Source organism: Cyanistes caeruleus, chromosome 2 (assembly GCF_971803275.1).
Source record: "Cyanistes caeruleus chromosome 2, bCyaCae1.hap1.1, whole genome shotgun sequence".
In the NCBI taxonomy this organism is placed as follows: domain Eukaryota; kingdom Metazoa; phylum Chordata; class Aves; order Passeriformes; family Paridae; genus Cyanistes; species Cyanistes caeruleus.
Genome location: NC_141702.1, coordinates 3,545,306 through 3,572,854, shown reverse-complemented (window position 1 = coordinate 3,572,854; position 27,549 = coordinate 3,545,306). Strand labels below are relative to the sequence as shown.

General features: G+C 47.0%; 1 protein-coding gene across 1 annotated transcript in view; it reads right to left on the bottom strand.

The window, feature by feature from the left end:
* Positions 1–27,549, bottom strand: part of BLK (BLK proto-oncogene, Src family tyrosine kinase) — a 44,871-nt gene that overhangs the window by 8,452 nt on the left and 8,870 nt on the right. Inside the window, exons 3-9 of the mRNA XM_086875430.1 lie at positions 18,195–18,297; positions 16,133–16,181; positions 9,896–9,989; positions 8,818–8,916; positions 7,656–7,759; positions 1,618–1,767; positions 829–981 (exon numbers count right to left, since the gene is read on the bottom strand). Coding sequence (XP_086731556.1) covers positions 829–981; positions 1,618–1,767; positions 7,656–7,759; positions 8,818–8,916; positions 9,896–9,989; positions 16,133–16,181; positions 18,195–18,296 — 751 coding nt within the window. The 5' untranslated portion in view covers position 18,297. The remainder of the gene's footprint in view (positions 1–828; positions 982–1,617; positions 1,768–7,655; positions 7,760–8,817; positions 8,917–9,895; positions 9,990–16,132; positions 16,182–18,194; positions 18,298–27,549) is intronic.

Here is a 27,549-nt window from a genome sequence, read left to right as displayed (position 1 = left end):
GGGGTGGTGTAATAAGGAGAGGAAGAGCTCCTCTAGCAGAAAACCACAGGAACAGCTTGAATCCCTCATAAAGGAAGACATGGTAACTCTCAGTGCCAGCAGGTGTGAGAGGAGAAGGGACACTCGTGCCACAGCTCTCAGTCCATGAGGCTGCACCAGGGATTGTCCCTGCCCTGAGCCCATCCTCACACCACCCTCCCAGACCCATTCTGGGTGAAAAACCCCTGGGGCCTCCCGCCAGCTGGGCTCTCAAATCATCCAAATGCCATCCAAAAAGGCAGCACTGTGCAGACAGCACACAAAATCAGCCCAGTCCTGCCCACAATCTCAATTTCCAGGGCAGCCAGCAACCACAAAGAGAGTGGCAAAGGAAGCTGAGCTCCCTCAACTTCCTCTCTTGCTGATTAGCAGAAGGCAGGAAGGCATCAGGGATGGAGATCAGGGGTAAAAAGTGGAACAGGGAGGCAGAAAAAGTGGGAAAATGTCACCCAGGTACCCTACTGGGTGTGACTTAGGATCACTGGCATCACTACAGTTGTGCCCAGAATTCCCAGGAAGAATGAGTGCATATCCCAGGGGAAGAGTAAATAGTGACTCCAGCACACATCCCCTGTGAAGCCCTTGCTCAACCACTGATCTGTGCAAACATGAGCTGCCCAGTCCTTCCCAGCAATCCTGCAGCAAATCCTGTGAGTGTACCCATAAATATGTGCTTGTCCTCAAGAATGCCCACCCCCAGGATAGCCTTGCCTTAGGGAAATAAAAGAGCTTTCCATTTTCTCTCCTTAAGTCTTTTTTTTTCCCTGGAATGGAGGGGATTCCACTTACCCATCCACACTTCCCCAAACTGCCCACTGCCCAGCTTCTTCACAAGCTTCAGGGCCTCCCGAGGGATCTCCCACTCGTCCTGGGCCCAGGGTCTCTGGGGAACCAGGGATGTGCAGGGAGCTGTGAGGCGCTGGCACAGGCCATCCCCTTTCTCTGGATGAGGACAAAGCACAGGAGAGTTCAGTGGGACGGCAGAGAAAACCTCCTCCTCCATCCATGAATGCCAGGAAAAATCAACCTGTGGAAACCTTCACAACCTCACAGGGAAGTGGTGGAGTTCCCAGCCCTCCAGGGATTTAAAAGCTGTGTGGATGTGGCAGGTGGGGACATGGGTTAGGGGTGGCCTTGGTAGTCCAGGGGGAACAGCTGGATTCAGTGCTCTTAGGGGGCTTTTCCAAACTTTATACTTCTATGATTTCATGAAAAGTTTCAGCCACGGGGAACAAGGCACACAGAATGGTCCAAGTCAAAGGGAAAAGCTCAAAGGAGCCATAGAGGAGCAAATTATCCTGCCCAGTTATTCCAAACCCTGCTCCCCATGCATCCCTCCTGCATATCCTGACAGCATTCCCCTCTTTCCTTTCCTGATAGGAGTTTGGAAACTCCCTGACTTTAGGGCTGGGGACAGAGCTCCCCCTTGCAATTCCCTGGGATGGAAACCAGGGTTCTGGTTGTAGGATCACACCTGGCCCATGGGAGCAGCTGTGGTGTCTCCCAAGCCCATCATCCAGGGACAGATCCCTGCTCTCTTCCAGGACACAGATCCGTGAGGGAAGGCAAACAACTCACGGCTGTAATGATGGATGAGCTCTGGCAGGCTGGAGAAAGTCATCCTGGGGGAGATGTAGTACCCTCCCCCATCCAGGGAGCGGATCCTGTAGTGTTTGATGATGTCCCCGTGAGCAGAGTCGTTGTCTCTCACAGACAGGGAGTAGGCATCTGGAGAAGGACAGAAGGAGCTGTGAGGACAAACTGCCCCACAGTCAGGGCCCAGCTGAATGTTCCCTTGGCTTTCCAAACCAGCCCTGGCTGATGCCTTTCCAGGGCAAGTCCCCCAGAATTCACAGCTGCACCACACTTCCCTCTCTCTGAGGCCAGGGGACAGGACAAAAGTTCATCAGAGCTTAACTGGTCCTGTGCAGGTTGCTGGATTAACACCTGCCTGTGCCCTGGCCAACAGCCCCATGGAAGCACTGTGGGGACCAGCAGCACCTCTCCAGGCAGAGCAGTCAGATGCTCCCTAGGTCAGGATGATTTTTTTCACAGCTCCATATTCCCATCTGAGCTCTGCCAAACTCAGCATGGTGAATCAGAATGGTTTGGGTTGGAAAGGACCTTAAATTTCATCCAGTCCCACCCCCTGCCATGGGCAGGGATGCTTTACACTATCCCAGGCTGATCCAAGCCCCATCCAACCTGGCCTTGGGCACTTCCAGTGATCCAGGGGCAGCCACAGCTTCTCTGGGCACCTGTGCCAGGGCCTCCCCACCCTCACAGCCAAGAATTTCTTCCTAACATCCAATCTAAAACAACCCTCTTTCAATTTACAGCCATTTAAAGCCATTCTTCTCTGGATTAAACATTATTAAACCTCGTGCCAAGGTCAGTGGTTCAACCTGGGGGGTACAGAAGGTGGGTCCAGGAGAATTGTTTTGTTCAGCCACAAACTTGTGACTGTGGCCAAGTCAGATCTAGAGATTCCCATCTGGAATCTCGTCCCTTTTGGGCTTCCAGACAACTGCTCAGCCATCCACCACTCCAACCTGCTGTTCCCTCTGTGAGAATCTAAACCTCCAAAGAGGTTGGGTTTTTAGTGCACAAAAGCATCACTAGGTGTTGCTGCAGAGCAGAACTTCCAGCCTGAGTCAGTGTGATTCAGTTCAGCTTAGCAGTGGGGATTTTTCCCTTTTGTCTGGGTCATATTTCTGGAGTGAGTTGTTACAAGCCCGTTTGGCTGTTCTGGTATGTCACCCGGGCTGACAAACTGCCCATTTTTGATGTTTTTTTAATGAAAAGGCAAGGCTATACATGTTTAAAAGTGTGTGTCTGTTCATGCAAGACCATGAAAAGAAGCAGGGCCATCCACAACAACTCTGAAACCCAAATCCTGCACATGAGGGAAAGATTTATTAACATAAAAATCCTCACTGGCTGGTGTTTCTCCATCCCAGAACCAGCAGTTTTCCTTACACTGTGCCTGAAAACCATTTGCACTTATAAAAAGCAGCAAAAAAACCCTTCACCTCCGTGGATAATTGCTCTGTTGGAGCGATCATAAATCTTTACAGGCAGAATTTGGAAGAGCCTAAAGTTATTTCCAAGCACCAGCAATCATTTTGAGGGGACTCCCTTCCTGCAGAGACCAGATCTAGCGGTGTAAAATTCATGGAAAAACCTGGTGGCTTAAATGCAGAGCCAGGGAACCTCAAATTTGATGTTCTCCTCAGCAGAGAAAGCTCTTCTGATTCTCTTCCCTTCACCATGAATGTCAGGCAGGAGACAAATTGAGAAGCCCTTTTGATTTGATTAGTCCTGGAGTTGAACAACTGAGAAACAGCCCTGGGACATCCTCAATGGGGCAATAAAACCTCGAGGGAAAGGCAAAGAAATGGCTCTGCTGCCTCCTCTGTGGCACCCATGTGGCCCTAAGTTGCAAAATAATGATGATAAACATCAAGCCCAAAGGCTGGACTCGGTAATCTTAAGAGATCTTTTTCAACCTTAATGATTCTGTGAGTCTGTGAGGAAGAATATGACAATGATGACAACATTATATTATTATTATTATTATTATTATTATTATTATTATTATTATTATTATTATTATTATTATTATTATTATTATCATTATTATTATTATTACTATTATTATTACAATTACTATTACTGTTACTATTACTATTATCATGCTATTATTAACTTCCATTATTGCTGTTGAGGGTGATGATGTTGTTTTAATTTCAAAGAGACAGAAATACTGCCCAGGCCAGGCTGCAGCCCAGGAGCTTTGGGCTCACGTGGCACAAGACTGAGAGGGTTCTTGGTGTGCCTGGGACCCTGTTAGGGTTTGTGTGGGATTTTTACAGGGCCAGGCCTGCTCAAGGAAGGAGCCAAACGTGGTGTGGAGGCAGCTGCACTCAGGCCAACCAATCCTGCAGAAGGAAATCCAGGAACTGATGACAAACACGTCTGTAAGGGGGTGTCTGGGGGCTGAGAGTCAGCAGGGAAGAGGAGACCTGCCCTGGCTGCCAGTGTGGTTGTACCCTAAATATTTTGCTCCCACAGGATCTCCTTTCCAGGCCCCACCAACCCTTTAAACTCTCCTGCACCTTTCAAACAGAGACAGGGACAATCTCAGCTGCCAGGGCTAATTCTTACCCTGTCATTAAGCTAATGAGTGGATCTCAGCCCCAGTCACAGTTTGATTTGTTGCAGGGAGTGTGGTGGAGCTTCCCTCTCACTGTCCATGGCCGGTTCCCTTGGGAGCTCCTGTGCAGAGGCAATGCACTAAAGATGGAAAGATTCACTTCTTCCTTCACAGAATCACAGAATGGTTTGGGCTGGAAGGATCCTTAAAATTCATCTTGTTCCACCTCCTGCCATGGATGGAGACACCTTCCACCACACCAGGCTGCTCCATGCCCCATCTAACCTGGTCCCTGCTCCCAGTGACAGCAGAAAGTGAAAATCAGTGACTCCTAATTCCCCCTGATGATATGCAGGAGAGACAAAAGGAGTCCTTGCTCCTCAGCCACAAGGGATATTCACCTGTTCTGCAGTCCTGCACCACATCCTGGCACAGATCTGGGCTGGTAGAGTCGAGAGTACAAAATTCATGGAACAATTTCTGCATCAAAAGGTTGACCAGCCCTGGCACAGCTTCCCAGGGCAGTGATGGAGTCCCTGGAAAGGTTTAAAAGCCACATAGGTGTGGCACCTGAGGACCTGGTTTAGTCCATTTCCTGCTCCTCCAGCTCTCAGCAGCCCCTTAAATCCTTCCCAAGGAGGAGCTCAGCTGGGTGCAGAGGCTGAGCTCAGTGAGGTCCCTCCTGCCAGGAGCAGAGACACAGGAATCCTGCTGGGAGCCAGGAGCCCTTGGCTCGGCACAGCTGAGGGAATGTGATCCTGCAGCTTTGGGAATGATTGTTACTTCAGGGGGACTTTGTTTATTTGCAGCAGCCTCAGCAAGGACAGTGCTCCGCCGATGATTTCACTGCCGGCCCGCTTCCCACACTGTCCCAGCTTCCCAGGGCGCTGGATGTGCCTTTCCTGGACTCTGACAAGTGTTGACTCTGAAGATTTGCAGAGTTTCTGCATCTCAAACCACGAGGAAAACGAGACTCTGCTTAGGATGGGCAGGGCATTGGTGCTGCCCCAGACAGGGTGCAGAACCCATCCTGCGCCGTGCCTGAGACATCCCAGTATGGGACAGCCACCTCCCAGTTTAGGTCACTAATGGGATTTAGCTCAGCCCAGTGCTTGTCCCTGATGGTCCAGTTTTGCTGGTGATGTGCCAAGTGAATGAAAACAGAAAAACAGTGGGGCTACAAGGCTGGGGTTAATTCCATGGTAAATTAAATCTATTGCTCTGGATATCTCTTGGTGGGCCACAGAGTGCTTTACTTCAGGGAATTCAGCTCCATGGCACATTTGGGGATGCCTGGCTTTGTCTTTTCCCTTCCTCTTTAGGGAGGAGGAAGCTGTTGCTAAGATGGATCAAACGTGGTCATTCAGGCAGCCCAAAGCACAGGGTGCTCAGTAGCAGCTGCACACACAGGATGATTCAGAGGATGAGGTGTTTGAAGCAACAACACCCATGTTTTATCCTAAATATCAGAAAAGGCATAGGGCAGAGACACATCTGAGCATCTGGAAATCACATGGGGCTTCCATGAAGGGGAACCCACATCTGCTAATGCAGAATATCACACACTTCATTCTTCCTGACGGCACAAACAGGGCATCAAGGATCCGGTGATTTCTCCTTGGATTTCAGGACTCCACCACCTCTGCTCGAGCCCTGTGTGACCAAGACCCACCCACACTCCAGATAATTGCAGAAGTTGGGGACAATTGTAGGGAAAAGTCTGATCCCATGCATGTGTGGCACCTAGACATGCCACAGAGACCAGGATCATGTGTGAGCTTCAGACACAGCACACGAGTGTTTGCTTTGTGTTGCTCCCCAGATATCCCAGCAAACAAAGGGAGAGTGGGAGTGAGATAAACAGAAGAGCAGCACGTGGTGATAGATCCAAGCCTGATCATTGCAAAAGCACCACAAAGGTAGCAGGGAAACTGAGATACAGCAGAAAAAGTGACTTATAAAGTGAAATGCTTTGAAACAAATCTCTTAATTGTTTCCTGAACTGAATGTTCCCTAAAAATTCTGAAAGCTGCAAATCCTTATGGATAGCAGCTCTCCTGCTTGGCATCAGCTCAGCAGGGACGTGTGGAGGTGAGCCCAGGCACAGGGCAGAGGGGGAAATTCAAAGCAGGATGCTAAGAGTGTGACACAGCACCACGTCCCTGGCAGCTGAGGGAGACAGAGACTGGATGAGATTCCAGCTGCTGCATCCAGACCCTGGCACTATTTAATTTTCTGGAGGGAAGTGGTGGAAGGAACACCTCCGTGGTGGAAGGAACAGATGCTGCCTTGGAGAGCTCCCTTGTGAACAGGAGGAAAAAAGAGACAAGAAAGGCAGAAGGAGACTCTACCATAGAGCCTTTTGTAGGATGGAGGAACCAGAATGTTCCCTCTCTGTCTGGGCCTTTGGAAGTATTTGGGAAAGAAGTCAAAAAGAAGGTTCCATAGGATATCAGACTGATGCTCCAACTCTCCACTGAACAAGTCACAGCCGGACGCTGTGATCTTAGCGGTTTTCCAACCTAAACAACTCCTTGATTCTGTTGGGAAGACACAAAGCACCTTTTCTTAAGGAAAAAGTCCTGCATCCATTTGAAGGGAAAGGAACCTAATGACAGCAAGACTGAAACACTTTCCTGAAGTACTCCATGGATCTGGTTCAGAGCAGAACCACGGGACCACCACCATCATCAGTTCCTCCGTGCTGTCAACACACATGAGGGCCCAGAGGAAGCAAAGAGAAAAAAAGTAGGAAAGAAACAACATGAAATTCCCATGGGACAACCTAAACTGATTTCCAGACTCTATGAATTAATAGCACGGAACAAAGGAATTGAATTACATGGTTAAATATTATGTTTAATAATGATTTATATATTCTGTTTAATAATGATATCCACTGCCCATGAAGAGTTTGTGCAATGCTCTGGCCTTTCCATCCTCACTGGATCACTTTTTCAAAAGTCAGACGTGTTCATATGGAAAGAAAGTGGATGAGATCCATCTATCCTACTCCAGTCAGTCTCCTTCCAAGAGTTCTGGTTTGTATGAATTCCCCTTGCCATAGGCTACCAGGAAAAACATGTTTCCCCTGTCTTTTCCCCTGGGAAAATGACGTATTTTCCAAAAAATTCTGCAAGTTTCTGTTGCAAAAAGGAGAAATACCCCTTCAGGAGTGTATAGAAATATCTTTTTTTTTTAAAAAAAAAAAAAAAAAGAGAGAGGGAAGAAAAGGAAAATAAAACCTCTAAACTATTTTGGAAAACCTGCTTATTTGTGTTCCTGTGTTTCTGCCACGAACTCTGATGGAAGAACCACTCTCACCACAGCCAGAACTGCAAGTCTCAGTGGCATCATGAGCAAATCTTTGCCCTCCAAACCCTCAGCTCACTCCTAGATCCCTGCTGAAGGTTTTCCAAGTCTGGACAATGAGGAGTTACCTTTGCTCCACGGATCTCACCTTTGGTGGTTTCACTCTCCCGGACCAGGAAAGAGCCAACTTTGTTCCCAGAAGACAACAGCAGCCTTTCAGCATCTTTTCTGCTCAGAGTTCTAAAATACCACCTGGGAGACAGAAAAAACAAAATCATGGCTCGAAAAGGAAAAACCCTAAAGAAAAAGGAAATTCTTCCACTTAGTTCTTTCTTTTTTTTATTATTATTATTACACTGTGAAACTGAGGGTTGTTCTTATCATCAAGTAGTTTTGTATCTGCTGGAAAGTAATAGATTGTTTTGGGTAGATTAACACCAGATTTGGGTCACTTTGGGCTTGTTTCACAGCCTGGAAATTCAGACAGTGTGGGGAGTTGATGGGATGTGCTGGATCCCATACACAGAAGTTCAGGCTTTGGATACAAAGAGCTTTTATGTCTCTGCCACCTTTCTGTGAGCTGCTAAATATTTGCTAAACTCAGTGGTGGTTGGGTCCCTCCAAGAAGAGATTGCAGGCAGGACTGATCATTTAGAGCTGAATTCCAAAGAGGAAGATAACTCATGGAAAAAAATTCCCCTTCTGTTTGTATTATAGGCAAAACAAACTCTTTTGGCTCCAGTCTTTCATTCGATCTCCCTTGCAGGGAGGCTTCACCTGGGCTCATTTTAAAAGCAGCACTTTTAAAATGACCCCATTTAAAGTGGGTCTGGGCACTGGCACTCAGTTTTCTGCCTTGTTAAATTGTTGGTGTGGTCCCTGGCAGATCCAAGACCTGGATCAATGCACCCCATCCAGAGATTCCCAGTTTACATATGGAAGGTGAAGAGGTTTAACACCATTTGTGTGGGTGGACTGGCCCAGTGGGACCAGAAGATGGTCCCTGGCACTGCCCCCATAACCTTTCTGTCATCCTCCCCCAAATCCTTGTTTCCCACAGTGGGTGTAATCAATGGGACAAGAACCTTTTCCCACTTTCCCCACAACAACCTCATCCTCTCTTTCCACACCAATATGATGATTAAAAACTTGTCCTGAGATTTTGGGCAGCATTGTTTGGGATGAGGAAAGACCTCCTGCCATCCAGCCCAGCAGTGACACCTTCCTGCAGTCAATAAATCTCCGCCTGGAGCTTGCTGAGATCCAGGGCACTGCATCTGTGTTGATCTCTCAAAAGCTTTCCCACTTACTTTTCCTCTTCCAAACTGTCCACTTGTGCCACGAAGTTGCTGGGGATGTATCCTTTCCTCCCAGTGCTGAGGGACTCTGCCAGCCACCAGTCCCCCTCGCTGCAAAGGGAGCAGAGGAAAAGGTGTGAGTGCCCAGAGGAGGTGTTGGGACAAGCTGAGGCTGTGAGGATGGGGATTGTGGGGTTGGAGCACTGCAGATGGACTAAGACTCCATAATCTTCTCTGTAGCTCCCTCTGGATTCCCTGGGACCAAAACCAGGTTGGAGGCTGTTGGTGTTTCAGGGACTTGTGGAGGTGAAAATCTCTTTCCATGAACGAGGAGCAACCACAGACCCAAACCTTTGCCACACACCTCGAGTGAGAGGAGGAGCATCAGGGTCACGGGGTTTATTTTGTCTCTTGAACAGGGCAGTGGGGTCCTTTCTGCTCCCTCCTTTGTGCTCCAGATACCTCACCTTGCTGTCCCACTGCTGCCTGAGCCACCAGCCATGCCCCAAAGCCATCCCCATGTGAGCGCTTCTCCAACTCCTTGTCTCACAGGTCCCAATCCAGAGTGTCTGGGTGAGAAACGTCACCTCTGGAGGCCACTTCACAGAGCAGCCAGGGCTGGAGCAGCCCTGCAGGGTCTGGGGGCCCCAAGCCCACCTCTGCCCTGTTGTGGACTGGGCCTCTTCTGTGGTGAGTTTGAGAAGCTGAAATGAAACCTCACAAGTGTCTGGCTCGGTCCTGTCCTTTCCTCTGACTACACCCAACCCACATCCTTTGCAGAAGCAGAATCAGCACAAACACAGGGCAGGAGATGTTTTTTCTGTTGTTGTTATTTGTGCTGCTTCTGCACCCACTGATGGCAAAGAGGGTCCTGGTAGCACCCAGGCAGGGACAATACCCAGCCCCAGAGCATCTGTGACCCACAGAAGTGTCGCTGTGCAGAGAAGAGCCCGCAGCCACGCTCTGGAGCAAAGCCAAGGCACAGGCTCAGCTCTGGTCAGCTGCAAAGTGGTGTCTGACCCCAAGGTCCCCCCTTTCCCAGCCTCCTTGTCCTCATTTTTGAGCTTCCTCCTGGCAGCAGGTCACTCACTTGGAGAGGACCTGGAGTTTCTCCCCCTTGACCAGCTCCAGGTCACGGTCACTTGAGGCAGGAAAATCGTACAGTGCAACCACGAACAAGTGATCTGAAAGAAGAATTAACACCTTTGAATCCAGACTGCTCCTTGAGCGGCTTGATGCACACCTGGGTGTCTGGTGGGGCATTTCAGCCCCTAAACATGGGGTTCTGTCATCCTCCCACCCCCCAACCCAACCTTTCTACCAACCCTGCTCACCATAACCTCTGCTCAGGGATTAACACTGATTCAACAAAGCATTTCCTGTGTACATATTTTTAAAACACTGCAGAACCAGCCCCCCAGTCCACAAAACCCAGAATGCCAACAAGAAAAAGGGACTTGTGTGGAATTAGAAGGGTCATAAATAACCTGTCAAAGTTGAGTCTGAATTTTACACAGTGGTAAATGAAAACTGCAACACTTCCCAGGGTGGCTGTGGAATTTGACTCTAAATGATGTGGGCTTTTTGATTGAAAAAGCAAAAAGTCATTGCAGTCTCTGTTATTTGAGGTTGTTTCTGGGATTTAGCTCTCTGTGGGCTCATGGTCTGTGGCCTGTGCTCTGGGCTCATTGAGGATCTTGTCATCCCTCCCTCTTGAACACCTTTCCTTGCAGATCATGGAATAGTTTGGGTTGGAAGGGACCTTGAAGACCTCTCATTCCACCCCCTGCCCTGGGCAGGGAGAGTTCCCATTATCCCAGGCTGCTCCAAGCTCTGTCCAGCCTGGTCCTGAACACTTCCAGGGATGGATCAGCCACAGCTTCTCTGGGCACCCTGTCCCAGGGAACAATTCCTTCCTCACCTCTCACCCAAACCTGCTCTGTGCCAGTTTAAAACCACTGGCCCTCATCCTATTTCTGTCAGCCCATATGAAAATTCCCTCTCTCCTTGCTGTGAGCCTTGTCCTGTGCCACCATGCTCTGTCACAGCCCGGGGCTGCAGCTGAAGCTCTCGGTTTGCAAAGCCCAGGGGTGCTGGGGCTGCTCTCGGGGAAGCTGTGCAACCCTTCCCCTGTGCTTTGCACGCTCTGAGCTGCTGAAGCAGAAAAGAACAGCTATTTTGGGGAGAATCAAAATTTATACAAAAAATCAGCACATGTACAGGATCACGAAAATCAGACCAAAACACTGTGGTGAAAAAGGAAAGGAAAGGAGAAGGAGGGAAGAAAGGAGAAGGAGGAGGAGGAGAAGGAGAAGGAGGAAAAGATTGAGAATAAAGAGAAAGAGAAAAATAAAAATAGGATAAAAATTAAAATTTAAAGGAAAAAGGAAAAGGAAAAGGAAAAGGAAAAGGAAAAGGAAAAGGAAAAGGAAAAGGAAAAGGAAAAGGAAAAGGAAAAGGAAAAGGAAAAGGAAAAGGAAAAGGAAAAGGAAAAGGAAAAGGAAAAGGAAAAGGAAAAGGAAAAAAAGAAAAAGAAAAAGAAAAAGAAAAAGAAAAAGAAAAAGAGAAAAAGAAAAAGAAAAAGAAAAAGAAAAAGAAAAAGAAAAAGAAAAAGAAAAAGAAAAAGAAAAAGAAAAAGAAAAAGAAAAAGAAAAAGAAAAAGAAAAAGAAAAAGAAAAAGAAAAAGAAAAAGAAAAAGAAAAAGAAAAAGAAAAAGAAAAAGAAAAAGAAAAAGAAAAAGAGAAAAAGAAAAAGAAAAAGAAAAAGAAAAAGAAAAAGAAAAAGAAAAAGAAAAAGAAAAAGAAAAAGAAAAAGAAAAAGAAAAAAGAAAAAGAAAAAAGAAAAAGAAGAAAAAGAAGAAAAAGAAGAAAAAGAAGAAGAAGAAGAAGAAGAAGAAGAAAAAGAAAGAACGGGAACTGTGCTGCAGAAAGGCTCAACCTAATTAATGCATGGAGACGGATGGACAGCCTATTATTAGCATTTTTCAAAACAGCCTGTCAAGCCACTGTCTTTGGGTGACCTTTTCAAATAATGCCACCAGCAAGGGAGCCAGACTGGCCCTTTGTCACAGCAAGATAACCCTGTCTCTGGGGCAACTTGGGGTTCGTGTCTGTGCAGGGCTGGCTGCTGCTCCGATGGCAATTTGTTAGCGAGGAGAAAGGGTCAGCGTGGGAGGAAAGGCAGCTCTGGAAAGCAGAGCCCTGAGCAGCTCCCTGCAGGCTTTTGAGAAGGAAATCGGAGATCCATGAGAGGTTCCAGCAGAGCCTCTCTCCCAGGATGGGAAAAGGATGATCAGTCACGAGGGAGGATGCTTTGAAGTCTGAAAATAGCTGGCACGGTTGGGGGCTTCCCCTTGAGGCAGCTCGAATTAGCAATGCACCCAAACTCTGTCTGCCTCCTTGAGAAAGTTGTTATCGCACATCTGCTCAGACATGAAAGGCTTTGGGCCGTGTGCCTCCTGTGAGGTGTCCACAGCCAGCCTGTGATCCACACACACACCCTCTCCCTCTCCTCTGGAAAGGGAAATAATGCAGTGATCACGCTCCTGCTTGGAAAAATGGGAGCAAATGTGGAAATATCTCCAAGCCCAGAGTGGCTGGGTACTCCAGAAAATGAAAACGGAGTTTTGATCTCGAAGTGACTGACGTAAGTGAAAATAAATGAAGTTAAAAAGAGGGAATACAGCAAGGACAAAAAGGGTTTGTATGCTGAAAAAAATGCTTTATCACCTCTTATCCCAAAACAGGCGCTGAGAACACTGAAATGAGCCAGAAGAAAGCTCTCTCTGCCCAAGCCAGCAGGAGTTGCCATCTCATGATGAAAGGGGCTCTTCCTGTCCCTGAGTCCATCACACCAGGAGAAATGCATGGATAGCATTGCCTTGGCCAGTTTGATCCACTTGGGCCACGAGAGGCTCTGCAGATAAAGCTGCCAGCCCCAGGCTTTGATTGGGAGCCAGACACATCCTGGCTGGGAGCTGCTGTCAGGAAAGTCTGATACCAGCAGGGTTTGAGGAGGCTGAGTGCCAGCTTGGTGGCTCAGTGGGGGTGATTCAACCAATCCTCCCACTGCTGGCTTGTCCTGAATGGAAGGACTTTGCAACCACCTCATGGCCACAGAGCTGGGCTCAGACTGTGCCAGGGTGTCCCAGAGGATCAGCCCTTGGTTTGGAGCCCTTTTAGGATGGTCCTGGTGTCAGTGACAGCCTGCAGGACACGCTGGGCAGCAGGGTGCACTGAGCTGTGGGTTACTGCTGCTGGAAATGGGGTCAGCTCTCTGTCTCAGCCTGCCATGGGCTGGAATCACTGAATCCTAAATTTGGGGAAGATCTCTAAGGTCATCAAGTCCAACCCAGCACTGCCAAGGCAACCCCTAAACCATGTCCCCAAGTGCCACATTGCTGTGGCTTTTAAATCCCTCCAGGGATGGTGATTCCATTGCCTGGGCGGCCTGATCTGGAGACTGATAATACTTTTTGTGATTTTTTTTTTCACTAATATCCAATTTAACCCTCCCCTGGTGGGTTAAATCTCCTCTTGTCCTTTTGCTTTTTACCAGGGAGAAGAGCCCAACCCCTACCTGGCTACAATCTGTTTTCAGGGAGTTGTACAGAGACAGAAGTTCCCTCCTGAGCCCCCTTTTCTCCAGGCTCAGCCTCTTTCCCAGCTCCCTCAGCCTCTTTTCCTCAGATGTGCTCCAGATCAAGGTAAACATTTTTGATGAGAGGTTTTAATTTCTCACTAAAAACTCATCCTTTTCAGTAGAAACAACCCTTCCTTTTCCCACTTCATCTCAAACTCACATTTCTGACAGCATTCAAGTGCAAAACCACATTCATGTAACAACAACAGAAACGACCAAGAATTTCAGCATGAATTTTGAGATGCTGCAAAAGACCTCAAGTTCCAGAGCATCTGGATCTGAAACTCAGTCCTGATCATATTTTGGTCAGAAAGAAGCAAGTGAAGAGGTGGAAGAAGTTGTGGTTCCTCATGAGAAGAAGTGGCCTCACAGAGAGTTTGACTCCTTGTGCTGCTTCAGGTTGTTAAAATCCCTGAGGACAAGCACCCAAAACCACCAGCTCTTTCCATCTGTGGGATTTGAATCCAGCTGTGAGCAGCTGGCAGGGCAAGAGCAGGGGTTATTCTGCCTATTTTCTATGTCTTATCCATCCAAAGCAAGCAAACAGCAGCTTTACCATGGGATTCTTGGGTTTGGGGCCCACCATGGGCCAGGACTTTGCAGTGTCGGGGGCTTTGGGGGCTCAGAATTAAAATTTTGACACCAAAGAGACTTAAAACCAGCCTTAAAAACTTTGTGATTGCTCAGGGAATGGTGCTAAAATGAATGGGAGACTCACACCATGGAAGAACCTCCCCAGATGAAAAAAGGATTGGTGATGCCACATGCACCACATTGAATCCAGAGTTCTGCACCCCTTGGCTGCCTTTGTGTTACTTCCATGAGGATAAATAATGTCAGGAGGAATTGGGTTTTTTGTTAAAAAAAAAACAGAATGATTTTTGAGACAGGGGTGTGAAAGCTGGAAAGAGTGAGACAATTTCAACAACTCAAGATCAGGAAAAAAACCAAAGAAAAATCATTCAAAATGCAAGGAGAGAAAAAAAAAACAACACAAAAATTAAAAAAAAAAAAAAAACAAGGAAAAGAAAGGGTTGATTTTACATTACATGCCACACTTCCATAGCCAATAATTTTTCCTGATTTAATTTAAAGTGCTCCCACTGGATTTAATTCATCTCTCTGAATTTATTTTTTTATATGACGTGATTGCCTGGATTTTGTGCTTTCTCTTTTGATTCATTTGAATTGCTGTCACTTAGAAGAAGATCTCTGGTATCTCAAATATCTTGCATGATTCTTATCAGCCTGTTTTGCCACGAAGGGCACAGTCAGATGTACTATCATTTCAGAAAACTCAGACACTGGCAGAGAAAAATAGGAAGCTTTCCACATTGTCAGTGTGAATATTCCTCCAGAACTGGAACTGAATCTAATGAACAAAATTCATTTTGAGAGCTGAAAATGGCTAATATTGTACTTAATCCATTTTTTTAGCACCTTTCCACTTCTGCCTTCAGGCATGAAGGAGAAGTAAAATCTGCCTCCCTGATCACAATTTCTGCTGTGACTCTGACCCAGAGTGGGGAAAAAAAAAGTGATAAAAATCCTGTGATAAAACCCCTGTGATAAAACCCCTGTGATAAAAATGCTGTGAAAGTCTGTGAAGTCAATCCCTGCTCAGCTGGGGAGGTGGGAGAGCACGGCCGCTTAGAAATGTGCCATGAAAACAATTCAGCAAAAGAATTTCTGGAAAAATGGTATTTCCATGAAAACACACCCTAGCTCACACGGTTGAGGATCTTCACCTCCCACAAATTTGATCTCCATAACAAAAGCCAAATTTGAAGAATATTTTGATGCTGCAGGAGTTCCTGTGCTGGGCCCATGGTAGGGACCCTCCATCACCATCCATAAGACCTAAGAGGACCTAACACTGTCATTCCCATTTATTCACCACCCCCTTTTCTCTTCCCTCACACCATCTCCCCTAATCCTACCCTTTCATCCACATGAAGAACTTCCATGAGTTGCTAACTGCCCTCTTCCAAGCTTCCTCTATTTTTTCCCCCCCTCTTCTACTTATCTCTCTCTTTCTGTCCTTAATCTGCAGAACTTCTTTGACAGAAATACACATGAGCTGCTGTTGGAGGCTGGGCAGAGGGAGCTGGGGGCTCCCTGCTAAAAGACAATAATCTCCAAACACCATCTGTGACCCGCAGATAATTGCAGAGGTGGATGAAGCCAGCAGCCCGTCTCCAGGCAGGGGCTCTGTGTATCCTTATTTTATGCTCTTTCCTTTCTTCTCCTTCACTTTGTAGCCTCTCTGGGCTCTCTGATGCCTGCTATTTCCTCTGAAACTTTCAGCTGGCTGGATAAAGCATCCGTGACTTGTCAGTCTGCAGACAGGGCAGAGAAATCTCACACAGCTCCAGTCTCAGTCTCCCTTTGCTCCTCCAGCCGTGGAATCACAGGATTGAAAGCGACCTTAAAGTCACCTGGTTCCAAAGCAGAGGGAGTGCTTTTCCCTCTCCATTTCCTTGATGAGCAGGGGGAAATTGGCAGCTGCAAAGGCTTGGTGATGTAAACTGAGTTTTCTGAAGCAATCTGATAAACTCCCCGTCTGGCACAGCTGCGAATGCAGAAACCACAGGCCAGTGACGTGATGGCTTGTCCTCAAACCCTGACATTTGGGGACCACCACCCTGAAAAACCCCGCCGGGAGGCAAAGAAAGCAGAACCTTACCTTGTGCAGAGGCTTGGTTTAGATGAGGGTTGTTGATAGCTTGTCTCCCCTGTGATGGAAATAGAAAGGAAAAAAGGAGGTATTTATTACTTTGCTGTGTGTCAGGAAGAACTGATTTCAGCTTCACAGACAAGTGGGAGTCTGGTCCGGAGTAAGTCAGCAGCCCCTGTGCCTGGCTCCACACGTCGTGATGGCTTTAGCACATTTTGCCATGAGGTGTTCATAGCTGTCTCCACAGAAAGCTGGAATAACCCTTGGCTTCCCTCTGGGCTAAAGCAGAAATCTGCTGCCCACTCATTTGGAGCCCGCTCTGTCCAACCCCTGTCCACTGATGCCAGATTTCGGGTCACTGAGGGATGAGATAGGAATGGTCCAAATGAGAAATAGCAATTTCAGAATTGTTTGAAGCAGAAAAACAGAGATATTGTCTGCCATAATTGTCCCAAGGGTCATGGGTATATGATATCCTTTGCTCAAGATTACATTCAAAAAATGGAGGCAGTAACTGCGACAGCAAATTCATCAGAGAGCTGCAGAAATCATAGAATATTCAATGGTCCTTGTGGATATCCACTCAGGATACTCTGTGATTCAATGATTCTATGATTCCTGAGATGGAAGGGGCCCAGAAATATCACTGATCCAGCTCTGGGCCCTGCACAGAGACTCCAACAGCACCTGCTTTAACAGACAAATATCAGCAAGTTACTGCAACTCACCTGGGCAGTTTTAAAATGTTGACTTTGGCCCTGGTTTGGTTTGGCCCTGCTGCTGGAGCTGGCAAATTGTCCATAGATCACTCCAAATGAATTGGGATGGAACCACCTTGTTTTGGGGGATAACAGTTTGAAACTGGCCTTCACCCACCTTACAGAGCCTGTGGTGGGTGTTTGACCACAGCAGGTACTTTTATACACGTGCTAAAGTGGTGAAATACAGACACAGAACTAAAAACACCTCGTGTTTTCTGCCTGCACCACCCTTCCATTTAAGTGGAAGAAATTTGGATTACCCCTGACATGTTGGAGCTGAGTGCCTGTGGCAAAAAGTAACAAATGGCAAATGGTGGTCAGTGATACAGTATTTATACTGATAGTGGCTCCTCTCCAGTGGGCTGGACAGAGCGAAATTTAGGAAAATAACATCTTTTTTGTCAACTGACATCTGCTGTCATGAAAACTGGACTGAATAGCCATGGGAGAACTCAGAAAAGCAAGTAAAGGTGTGAAAAACATCTCCAGCTGTCATACAAAGCAATGATTAGCAATTCCTCCCCTCTCCCAGGGCTCGAGGTGGTTTTCACATGAGAGGTGCACCTCGAGTTTCTCTTGTGCTGGCTGCTGGCTGCAGTGCTGGCAGGGGCAAGGAAAGACAGAACAATTTCATGTCCTTTGGACATCAGCAGAGGTGAAGTGACTCACAAAGTTTAAACAAGAAGTTTGTCATTTGAGCTCTCCCAAACCCTTCCCCAGCTCCTTCCTGCTCTGTGTCCACACCAGCAGAGGCTGGGGCAATGCAAAGGGAGCAGCAGATGCCCAGGATTTCTGAGTCTCAGCTCACCCCAACACAGATCGGCTGCAGACCCCCTTCTCTGCGCCCGTGGAGGACTCACAGTGGGGAAGTTTCCATTGTGGTTTGCAGCTTTGAATCTTAGCCTGAATCTGACCCATCTTGCAAGTCAGCAACATCAGCCTGGGTTTCAAAGTGCTGATGAGAAGATATTTCAAAGTACCAATACACAGTGGTTTAGGGGTTTTATATATACAGAGGTTTCTTGGAGCCCTTCCCATCCCTGTCCAAAAGGGATCAGCTGGGAGGACCAGGTTTTCCAGAGAAGCTGTGGATGACCCTGGATCCCTGGAAGTGTCCAAGGCCAGGTTGGACAGGGCTTGGAGCAGCCTGGGATAGAGGAAGGTGTCCCTGCCCATGGCAGGGGGTGGAACTGGATGGGCTTTCAGCCATCAACCCAAATAATTCTGTGATTCTAAATATTGCCTGCATCACTCCAGACACCAGCTGAGCTGTGAGGGGATCCCAAAAGGACACAAAACTGCAGGCTTACCTTGGGTGGGGCAGGAGGAGGTTTGCCCTTGGTTTTTGGGTTGCCTCCAGAAGTGTGTTTCTCATTGGGCATCAGCTGATTTTTGCTGCCAAACAACCCCATCCTGGAAGGAAGAGCAGAAATTGTTCTTGATGAGACTGCTCTTGGGGAAAGGTGCAGGCACAAAACAGTCTTTGCATTCATGAAGAACCAGGTGGGGAAGATCAGAATGCAGGACGATGGGACAGGGAAGAGAGGAGTTTAAAACCATCCTGTCTACAGTCCTCCTGCTACCTTGGACCTTGTGAGCCCCATGGTTTCTGTTCCCATATGACCCTGGTGTTTCACACTTCACAAATGAGGTTCAGACAGATGCTGTAAATCACCAAAAAAACAACAAAAACAAAAAGGCTGAAATTCTTTGGATATGTCCCTCTCCAACTCAGAGATCCCCACCTGATACTGAACTTTCTCCAGAGCTGGGTGATGCCAGCGGGATGAAGATGGATTTATCAACAGCCCTGTGCTGAGCTGTTCAGCTGCACCAGGGCTTCAGGAGGGTCACACAGTGCCTGGCCCAGGAGCTCGGGCTGCTCAGAGCTTTCTGCAGCTCGTGTCCCTCCCACGCAGCGAGGGCAGCGCGCAGACGTGGCCGTGCACGGAACCGGTCCCGCTGCTCCTCACGTTTCAGCAGCACAGACACCTGGTTTGTCCAGGAAGCCACAGGACCTCTTTGGCCCTTTGGAATACTGTAAGAAGTTTTAGGAATGTGGTGCAGCTTGCATCCATCCTGCTTGTAAAGTGTGGGCTGAGGGATTGTCTCGTCCATCTGCAATAGTCGGGTACTTTTTGGTGTGCTCTGGGTCCTCACAAGGTGCGGTTCTCCCAGAAATCATGGATTAGGTTCCCCCATACCCTATGGATGCCTCAGACCTCCTGGACACCCCAAGGATCACTAGATACAAAGGAATCAAAGCCTTTCCATGGATCATCATCTGGTCTGCATTAAGGTTTCCAAACTTGGGCTTGAGGAGTGTTTGACTTTCATCCTAGAAATGTAATTTCAGCTCCGGTCAGGAATTCAAGGATAATAATGGGTCTGGGTAGCCAAAATGGCCAAACTCTGCTTGGAGCCTCAAAAATGAAGGAGCAGATGAAGCCAGCATTGCTGAAGTGCAACATCCAGTGCCAAAGTCTGTCCCACCCCTGCTTTGAACCAAAGGCTTTGGAAGGTATGGCCTATATGCCCCAAAACCCCCAAAATTCAAACCCTGAATAGTCACAGCTGTGCAGAGACAAAATTGACTCCTATTCTTGCCAAAATACCTCAATGTCTGCCTTGATCATGGAGGATCAGGGACCTCAGATCCAGGGACATCCCCCAAATGTCAGTCTGGCACTGTCTTGGTACCAGTGTGTTCAGAAAAGCTCCAAGCAAGCCAGACTCACAGGGAAACATATTCCAGTAAAAACAACTTTTTTTTTTTTTTTTGCTTTCTAGCATGGATCTAATATTTCAAAATCTGGGACTGTGAAATGAGGTTTCTAATGGAGCCACCACAATATTTTAAGGTTTTTTTTTTTTAAATGCTTTCTCCCTACTGCTTTATTTTTATCATCACTGATAAGGTGTGCAAAACAGAAGGAACTGGTGAAATACTTCAGGATAGCCTGAAACACATTTCCCCTCCATCCAAAACTTTTTCATCTCTGAGATTTCCTTTGACTTGAGTTTACAGATGGCCCATCCTTCTGTCCCCAAGCCTCAGCTCCTCTCCAGGCACTGACAGCGTGGTCAGAGGGGGAGTTTCACCTATTAAATCAACCAGGACAGTTCCTGCAGCAATTTCATTTTCATCTGACAGCCTCCAGGTTGCACCCAGAGCTTGCTCTGCTTAGCAGATCTGGTGGGGCAATGGCACATGATTCATTAGAGGAACTTTTTCTGCTCTTCCACTCACAACTTCCTGCCAGGATTTCAGATTCTGGATCATGGGTTTTTTGTCATGAGAGTGGCTGGAATTTTCTTTTTACGCAGGGAACAGCAAGGTATCATTTTAATTCAAGGCGGGATGATGGATAAGTTTTAGCTGTCACTCATTACCAGCTGTGAAAGACAGAAAATCCACCTACAAGTTTGACATGGATTTGTTGTCCTTTTTATGGTCTCACTGGAAAATCCTGGGATCTTTGCTATACTCTGCTCCCAAATGAGAGATAATTCATGCAACTAACATGTTTTCAGCAGATTTAGGGAAAGTGAGACTCAGCACAAGTCAGCAATTTGCTTTGACTGCCAGCTGTGTCACAAGGATGATCTTATGGGAAGACTGAGAGACATCCACAGGATCATGGATGCTTCTGTTGGGGTTTCCAGTTGCTCTCAATGCGTGATAGCAATGAAAAATACCCTCTCAAATATCTCCTCCCACACACATCCTCCCTCTCCCCTTCCTCCCTGTGTCGAGCGGTGTAATTCATCCAAAACTAAGAACACCAGGTACTCACATAATTAATGGAACACTAACTAACTAACTAACTAAAAAAATAAATAAAATTAACATTAACATTAACATTAACATTAACATTAACATTAACATTAACATTAACATTAATATTAATAAATTATTAATTTATCTATTTAATAATGCATTAATTATTTAATATATAAATTTAACATTATATTATTATATTAATATATAATACACTTATTATTATTATTATTATTATTATTATTATTATTATTATTATTATTATTATTATTATTATTATTATTATTATTATTTTTGAGATTATCTGGGGGCCTGCAAAAGGGTATAAACTTCTGTTGGAGATTTGACCCACTGGACCAACTGGTCTTCCAAGAAGGAAGGCAACTTCTGGATGGGTCTTGACCCTGGCAAGGACACCTGCAGGACATGCAGCCCAAAGATGGGGAGAACTCACTTTTGGGTGGGTGAGTTTTAATTTCAATTTTAATTTAATTTAATTTAATTTACATTTTCAATTTTCTCTGTTCAAATACAGAGATAAATCCTAAAGTAGGTCCACAGGTGCTTTGCAGTTGTGAATTCTGCAGGGCCAAAGACTGAAAATGTGTACATTTCTAGCTGAACTTGCTTACACTGTAATGCTTTAGTTATAGCCTGTTGACCAAATCCGAGCCTCAGTGGCTTGAGACACACTTTGAGCCATTTAGAAAGCGAGGAGATCTCGTGACTCACCAGGAGAAACTGTGACCTGGTGACATTATAACATTGCCATAGATGATGGAGCTGTTATTTATTCATCAGCAATATTTATTGTATCAGCTATAAATCTAATCATAATCATCCACACCATCACTGTGTCCTGCTTCTCCCACTGGGCCAAGAATCTTCTCGTGGTGACTGCACAGGTGGGGCAGAAAGGGAAAGGCCTGGAGGAACATCAACCTCAGCAAGCCCCACCAGGGCTTGGGGCCATCCCAGCTCCTCTGGCAGTGTTTGAGAGGAGTGGGCACCACAACCTGACCTGTGCACCCCTGGGGGGACATTGCAGCCCTTTCTGCACCCTGCTGAGACTGGAAACACCTCTCTGCAGCCTTGGGCAGGCTCAGCCTTGTCCCCACATGAGTGTCGGAGACACAGCCGTGCAACAACTGCTCAGAGAGGGGAACAACACAGCCCACTGCAGGTCAAGCCTCCCACAAAGGTCACTCGCTCCCACCCACGCACAGAAGGGGTTAGAGCAGCTCTGGGGATTCACAGAATCCCTACAAATTCCACCAGTCCCACTCTCTCACTTGCCTCTGACACCTTTGGCACCCAACGCCACCATCCCCTGGGCCAGCAGGTGCTGAACAAAACCCAAAAAGGTCCTGCAGACAAATGTTGGATACAGAGAGCTGCTGGTTCCCATTTCACAGCTGAAATTCAATTGTCAAAAAATAATTTTATTTTCAAAAATAAAGGCAGCTGAATTGAGTGTACGTCACGCCAACGTGTTTCACTTCTGATTAATGCTTTTAAAAATTATCTTCACGAGAAAAAACAAATGAGAAAAACCATTTAGAGTAGTTCTCCCACCCAGTTTTTATTTTTTTTTTCCACCACTGGAAAGGAGCATGGTGGAGAACACAATAACTCAGAAAATCATGGAAATTTCCTTTAGTGAATTTATAGTTTTTCACATCTAAAAATATTGGTTTTATTTAATAACTAAGAGGGGAGAAACTTTTTTCCTCAAGCCTCCAAATTTATAAAACAAGTCCTTTTTAAAGTGGCCAAAAATCAAAGCAGAACAAGCAGAACAAAAAAGTTTTAAGGCAACACAAAGTTTTTTTTCCATATCCCTCTTCATCAGGGAATGAAGTGATAGGACAAGGAGAAACGGGTTTAAACTGAGAGTGGAAATTTAGGTCTGATATACAGAATAAATTCTCCCCTGTGAGGGAGGTGAGGCCCTGGCACAGGGTGCCCAGAGAAGCTGTGGCTGCTCCTGGATCCCTGGAAGTGTCCAAGGCCAGGTTGGATGGGGCTTGGATCAACCTGGGATAGAGGAAGGTGTCCCTGACCATGGCAGGGGGTGGAATGAGGTGATCTTTAAGGTCTCTTCCAATCCAAATCATTTTATGATTTTATGATCCTATATGCATTAAAAAAATAACAAAAATCATTTTTAGAAACAAAATGATGGAATTCTTGGGGTGGTCCTGTGCAGGTCCAGGAGCTGGACTTGATGATCCTTGTGGGATCCTTAAAACTCAGGATATTCTACAGTTTTATGAGTGCAGCTCAGCTGCTGCTAGGTCATGAGTAAAAATTATTTGATGCAGAGATGTTCCTGGAAGAGCCAAGCTGAGGATCAAACAGACACCAGGACAATGAACTCTGTGGTGCAGCCAGCCCTGAATTTGTGGGACAGATGTGCAGGAACAGGTCACAGGAACACCAGATGTTATGGGCAGAACCTCTAAAACAGACTGTGTGCCCACACTGGGGAATGATAGAATGCAATTTTAGCAGCCTTTACAGGGGCAACTGAGGTGGCATTTTGGCTACAGAAGGGTGGACACAGGTTCAAGTGTTTCTGCAGGAATGGGTCAAAGGGAGCCCTTCCAAAGATCACAGAATAGCAGAATATCCTAAGTTGGAAGGAACCCACAAGGATCATCGATCCAGCTCCTGGCCCTACCCAAGACATCCCAACAATCCCACCCTGTGCATCCCTGAGAGCGTTGTCCAAACATTCCTAGAGCTCTGGCAGCCCTGAAGCTGTGGCCATTCCCTGGGGAGCTCTTCCAGTGCCTGACACACTCTGGGGGAAGAACCTTTCCCTGATATCCAACCCAAACCTCCCTGGTTTCAGTTTCACACCATTGCCTTGGGTTCTGTCATTTCAAAGCTTTGTCCGTCTCGTTTTTACAGTGAGCAGCCCTGAACCACCTACTGCCATTGGCTGCTTTCCTCTACCAGGGCAAAAGAGATTGAAAGTCATTTCTGAAGAGAATTCAGTGCTTTCTGCAAGAGGGATGTGGAGGACACTGTCAGGCAGCCTTGGGATTGCATGGGCGGGTACAGGAAAGGAAACAAGACCAAATCGAGCAGAAAAGCAGAAGTCTTGGCTCACCATTTGCCTCAACCCCATGAAACTGCCATGGAAAAAGAGGTTAATACCCAAGTAAGCCAACAGAGTTTCACTCTGAAGGCAGCTCCAAAAAAAACCCCCTAAGCCTACCGAAATCACAAAATGAGCCCCCTTTCCACCCAGATTCTGCAGTGGGTGCAACAAAGTGCATTAACGGTTCACCAAGATCAGATATTTTAATTAATTTTAAAACTTAAGAATGTCACTTTTTATAAGAACACATTTTTAAAAGGAAATGGATTCAAAAACTCTAAAATAATTAATTTGAAACTGCAGATCTAGCCTATTATGGAGGGTTTAAATGCTGAATTTCTCTTTTCAAGTCCTCCCCTGTCCTGAAAGAATTGCTGAAATCAATTCACTTCACATGCAATAATTTATGTATTCCAAATTTGCATTTTTGCATCAGTGAGGAGCAAAAAAAATTCAGTAAAATAAATTTCCTCCAGTTCTCAGCACATCACAGATGCATTCAAATCTCTTTTCCCTCTATCAAATAGCTCTTCAGAACATTTCCTGACCTAGCACCCTTGGATTGCTTTGCAAGACACAAAATTGAAGAATTACTGAAGATCTTGGTGGATTAGCTCCTTAAATAAAAAAGAAGATTTGCTACTGAAGCAGTTTTTGCTGTGACTGTGTTCTGCTTCTGCTGGGTTTTGGTCAAGTCCTTCTTAACTCATATTTTGAAACAATTTGTGACTTCAATGCTAAGAGGAGGTAAGAAAACAACTCCGAACCAAGGTGCTGTGCTATAAAGAGCACTGAAACCATGAGCAAGGTCTTTCTCAGAGGCAGAAGGTGGAGGCTACAGCCATCCTCTGTGACATGGTGGCCAAAGCCTGGCTGCCCCATCCCTGGAGGTGTTCAAGGCCAGGGTGGATGAGTCTTGGAGCAACTTGGTCTAATGGAAGGTGTCCCTGCCCATGGCTCTAAGGTCCAATCCAAACCAAACCATTTTGTGATTCCAGCACTGCAGGAAGTCCCTGTGAAGAGTTGGAGAGACCAGAGCAAGAATCATCGTGGTTCTTGCAGGGGAGAGAAGCAGATGTTTGGTTTCCATGTTGCATCCCCGCTGGAGAACTGGGAATATCCTACTGGCAGTGTTCAGTACCCATTCCAGTCCTGATCTTTGACACCAGGTTGTGTTTGTGCAGTGAGGACTCTGTCAAACACTCTGGTCCATGTCAAAGGTCCTTGAAGGAGGACAAAGAACCCCCAGGAGCAGCCGGGCTCTCCTGCTGAGGTGAGCTGCTGATGTTGGGGCTGATCCATCATAAAGCCTCTTACACCCAAAGAATCCCAAACAGCTGTAGCTGCCTCCTTCTCTTGGCCCCATTCTCCTCCTTCCCCTTTCCAGTGCATCCCACCTCCCTGGCTGGGACTCTGTCCAGGTCCCAGTCTTGAGCACAGCCAGTGTGGCCAAATTGTCTTGGAAGTATCTGTTCCCTGGCAGCCCAGGGCAGATGGACAACAAATCCGGGAGCTTTGTGGTCCTGTGATTTATCCCTAAGTGAGGGTTACACATTTCAGGAAAGAGAATGAAGCCCACTGGCTTATTTGAGGATCTCCTGCTACAGTCCAAGCCACCTTTCCATTTCTATTACAATTTATATCTGTCCTAAATCTACCATTTTTCTTAGGCCATGCTTTGCAGGTGAACCTGGCCTAAGTAAGCGAACCAAGCGGAAAATCCATCTGTTGCAGGGCTTTCTGAAGAGCTGGGACAATCTGTGGCAGAAGGCTGTGTGAGGCTGGAGGGATGTGGGAAAGCACAGATTTCCAGGACCTTGAGTTTAAGCAGACGCAGAAAGTTTTTTGACAGGGAATTATAAAAAAAAAATAAAAAATTAAAAAATAAAGAGAAGATAATAAAAGCTTCTTGCTCATTCCAGAAGAAATAAAACAGCCTCCTGTTGCCAGACTGGTCATTCCCTAATCAAAACATCTGTCTGGAGGAAAAATGGCTGCTTACATTGAGCTTTGCATCCTGCTGGAAGCCAATGCTCGGCTGGGCTGCAGGAGGCTGCAGGCCAGGAAACAGAGCCAGGGATCAGGGTCTTGGAGAGGGGAAAAGCAGGAGGGCAGACTGCTTATCCCACCTCCCTTCATGCTTCCCTCATGAGCTCAGCCCAGGCAGCAAGGTGGATGCCTGCTGGGAATGTCTCTGCAGGACTCAGGGGCAGCAGGATGCACTGGAGTGGGCAAGGAGCAGGATGGGTCCAGGAGAAGGAGACACATCCCTCTGGGCACCTGCAGCCACTCTGGTGTTCTTCAGGTCTTGTGACAGAACTCCACTGCCCAACAGCACTTCCTGCAGAACCTGGAATTTCAACCCAAATTTAAGCTCAAACCTCTCTCTGCCCAGGGTTGGTGTGGACCAAATTGGGGATGGGTGCTGAGTGAGCTGGGGCACAGCAGGGAGAAATCCCCTCTTCAGGCCACCCCTATCTGGCATCCAAACCCTATGGAAACGGGCACAGGCCATGGTCCCTTGGCCAGAATCCCTGATGTTCCATCCCACAGCACTTGGAGGACACATCTCAGGAATCTGTAGGGACGTAGGGATCTCCCAGCCTTGAGAAGGTGAAGAGATGGATGGGATCCATGGCTTTGTATGTGGACACCCTAACTTCTGCCCAGGGAGCAGGCCCTGCATTCCAGAGCATGACTTTTCCCAGGGAGAGGACAGCATTTTAGAGGACCAAGAGGAGAAATGAACCTGGTGGCAGGCTGGTGCTCAGGAATTCCATTCCTTGGATCGGGTCTTGGAGGGAAGGATGTTCCCTCCCACCTCACTCAGCTGAGGCAGAGGTCTATAGGGAAGGAGGTACATCTCCAATTCCCCACCTGAACACCTCCAGCTACGTGTCAGGAATAGCAATGGTTTGCCAGAGCACTTTCCTACTCAGCTGAGTCCAGCTCCTGTCAGCCTTCCCCACATGTAAATCCTCTCTTCCCCTCCAGAATGGGGAGGATGGGAGTGCCAGGATGTGCACACCTGGCAGTTCTCTGTGCTCCCCTCCTTTTGCAGCAGACCGAGGGAACAGCATCCCTGCAAACCATCCCTTGGTGCTGGATCCTGCAGGAGCTGGGAAGTGCCTCCATCATCTCTTTAACCCACAGATTGTGGGGAGAGGAAACAGGACAAGGAGGGATGGGAGAGAGGATGAAGACAGAGAAAAACCTGCTGGGCTGCTCCCTACCCTCAGGAGACCATGGATGGGGGTGGGATGTTCCCGACTTGCCTGCTTCCCACGCTGCTGCTCCTGGGGACACGATCCGAGGACGCACGAGCCACTGGCCGGACCCATGACAGATGCTCCATGGGGCTGAAGGCCCTTCCCAAATTTTTCTTTCAGAGGCCTCTGTCTTCCACCACATCCACACCATCCATGAGACCAACAGCTTTACACCCCCGGATCGCAGGAGCAGCCTGGTTTTGCAAATGCCTTTAATGGGATTTCTTTTTTTAATCAGGTCTTTGTGTCAGAACTGGCTCTTTTCTCCCCCCCCTAAGGATTCCTTGCTCTATTTTGATTATAAAAATGATCACCTGGGAGGGGGAGGGAGTTGCACTTCCCAGACAACCTGGCCAATGAAAATAACAATGAGGAAGGCGAGAAACACAAAGAGAATCCAGACACAAACCCCAGCAAATGCCACAGGCTATTAACAGCTGTTGTTAAAAGCAGTGAAAATGATTGTGCTTCCACTATGCAAACCACCCAATTTTAGGAAACAACCC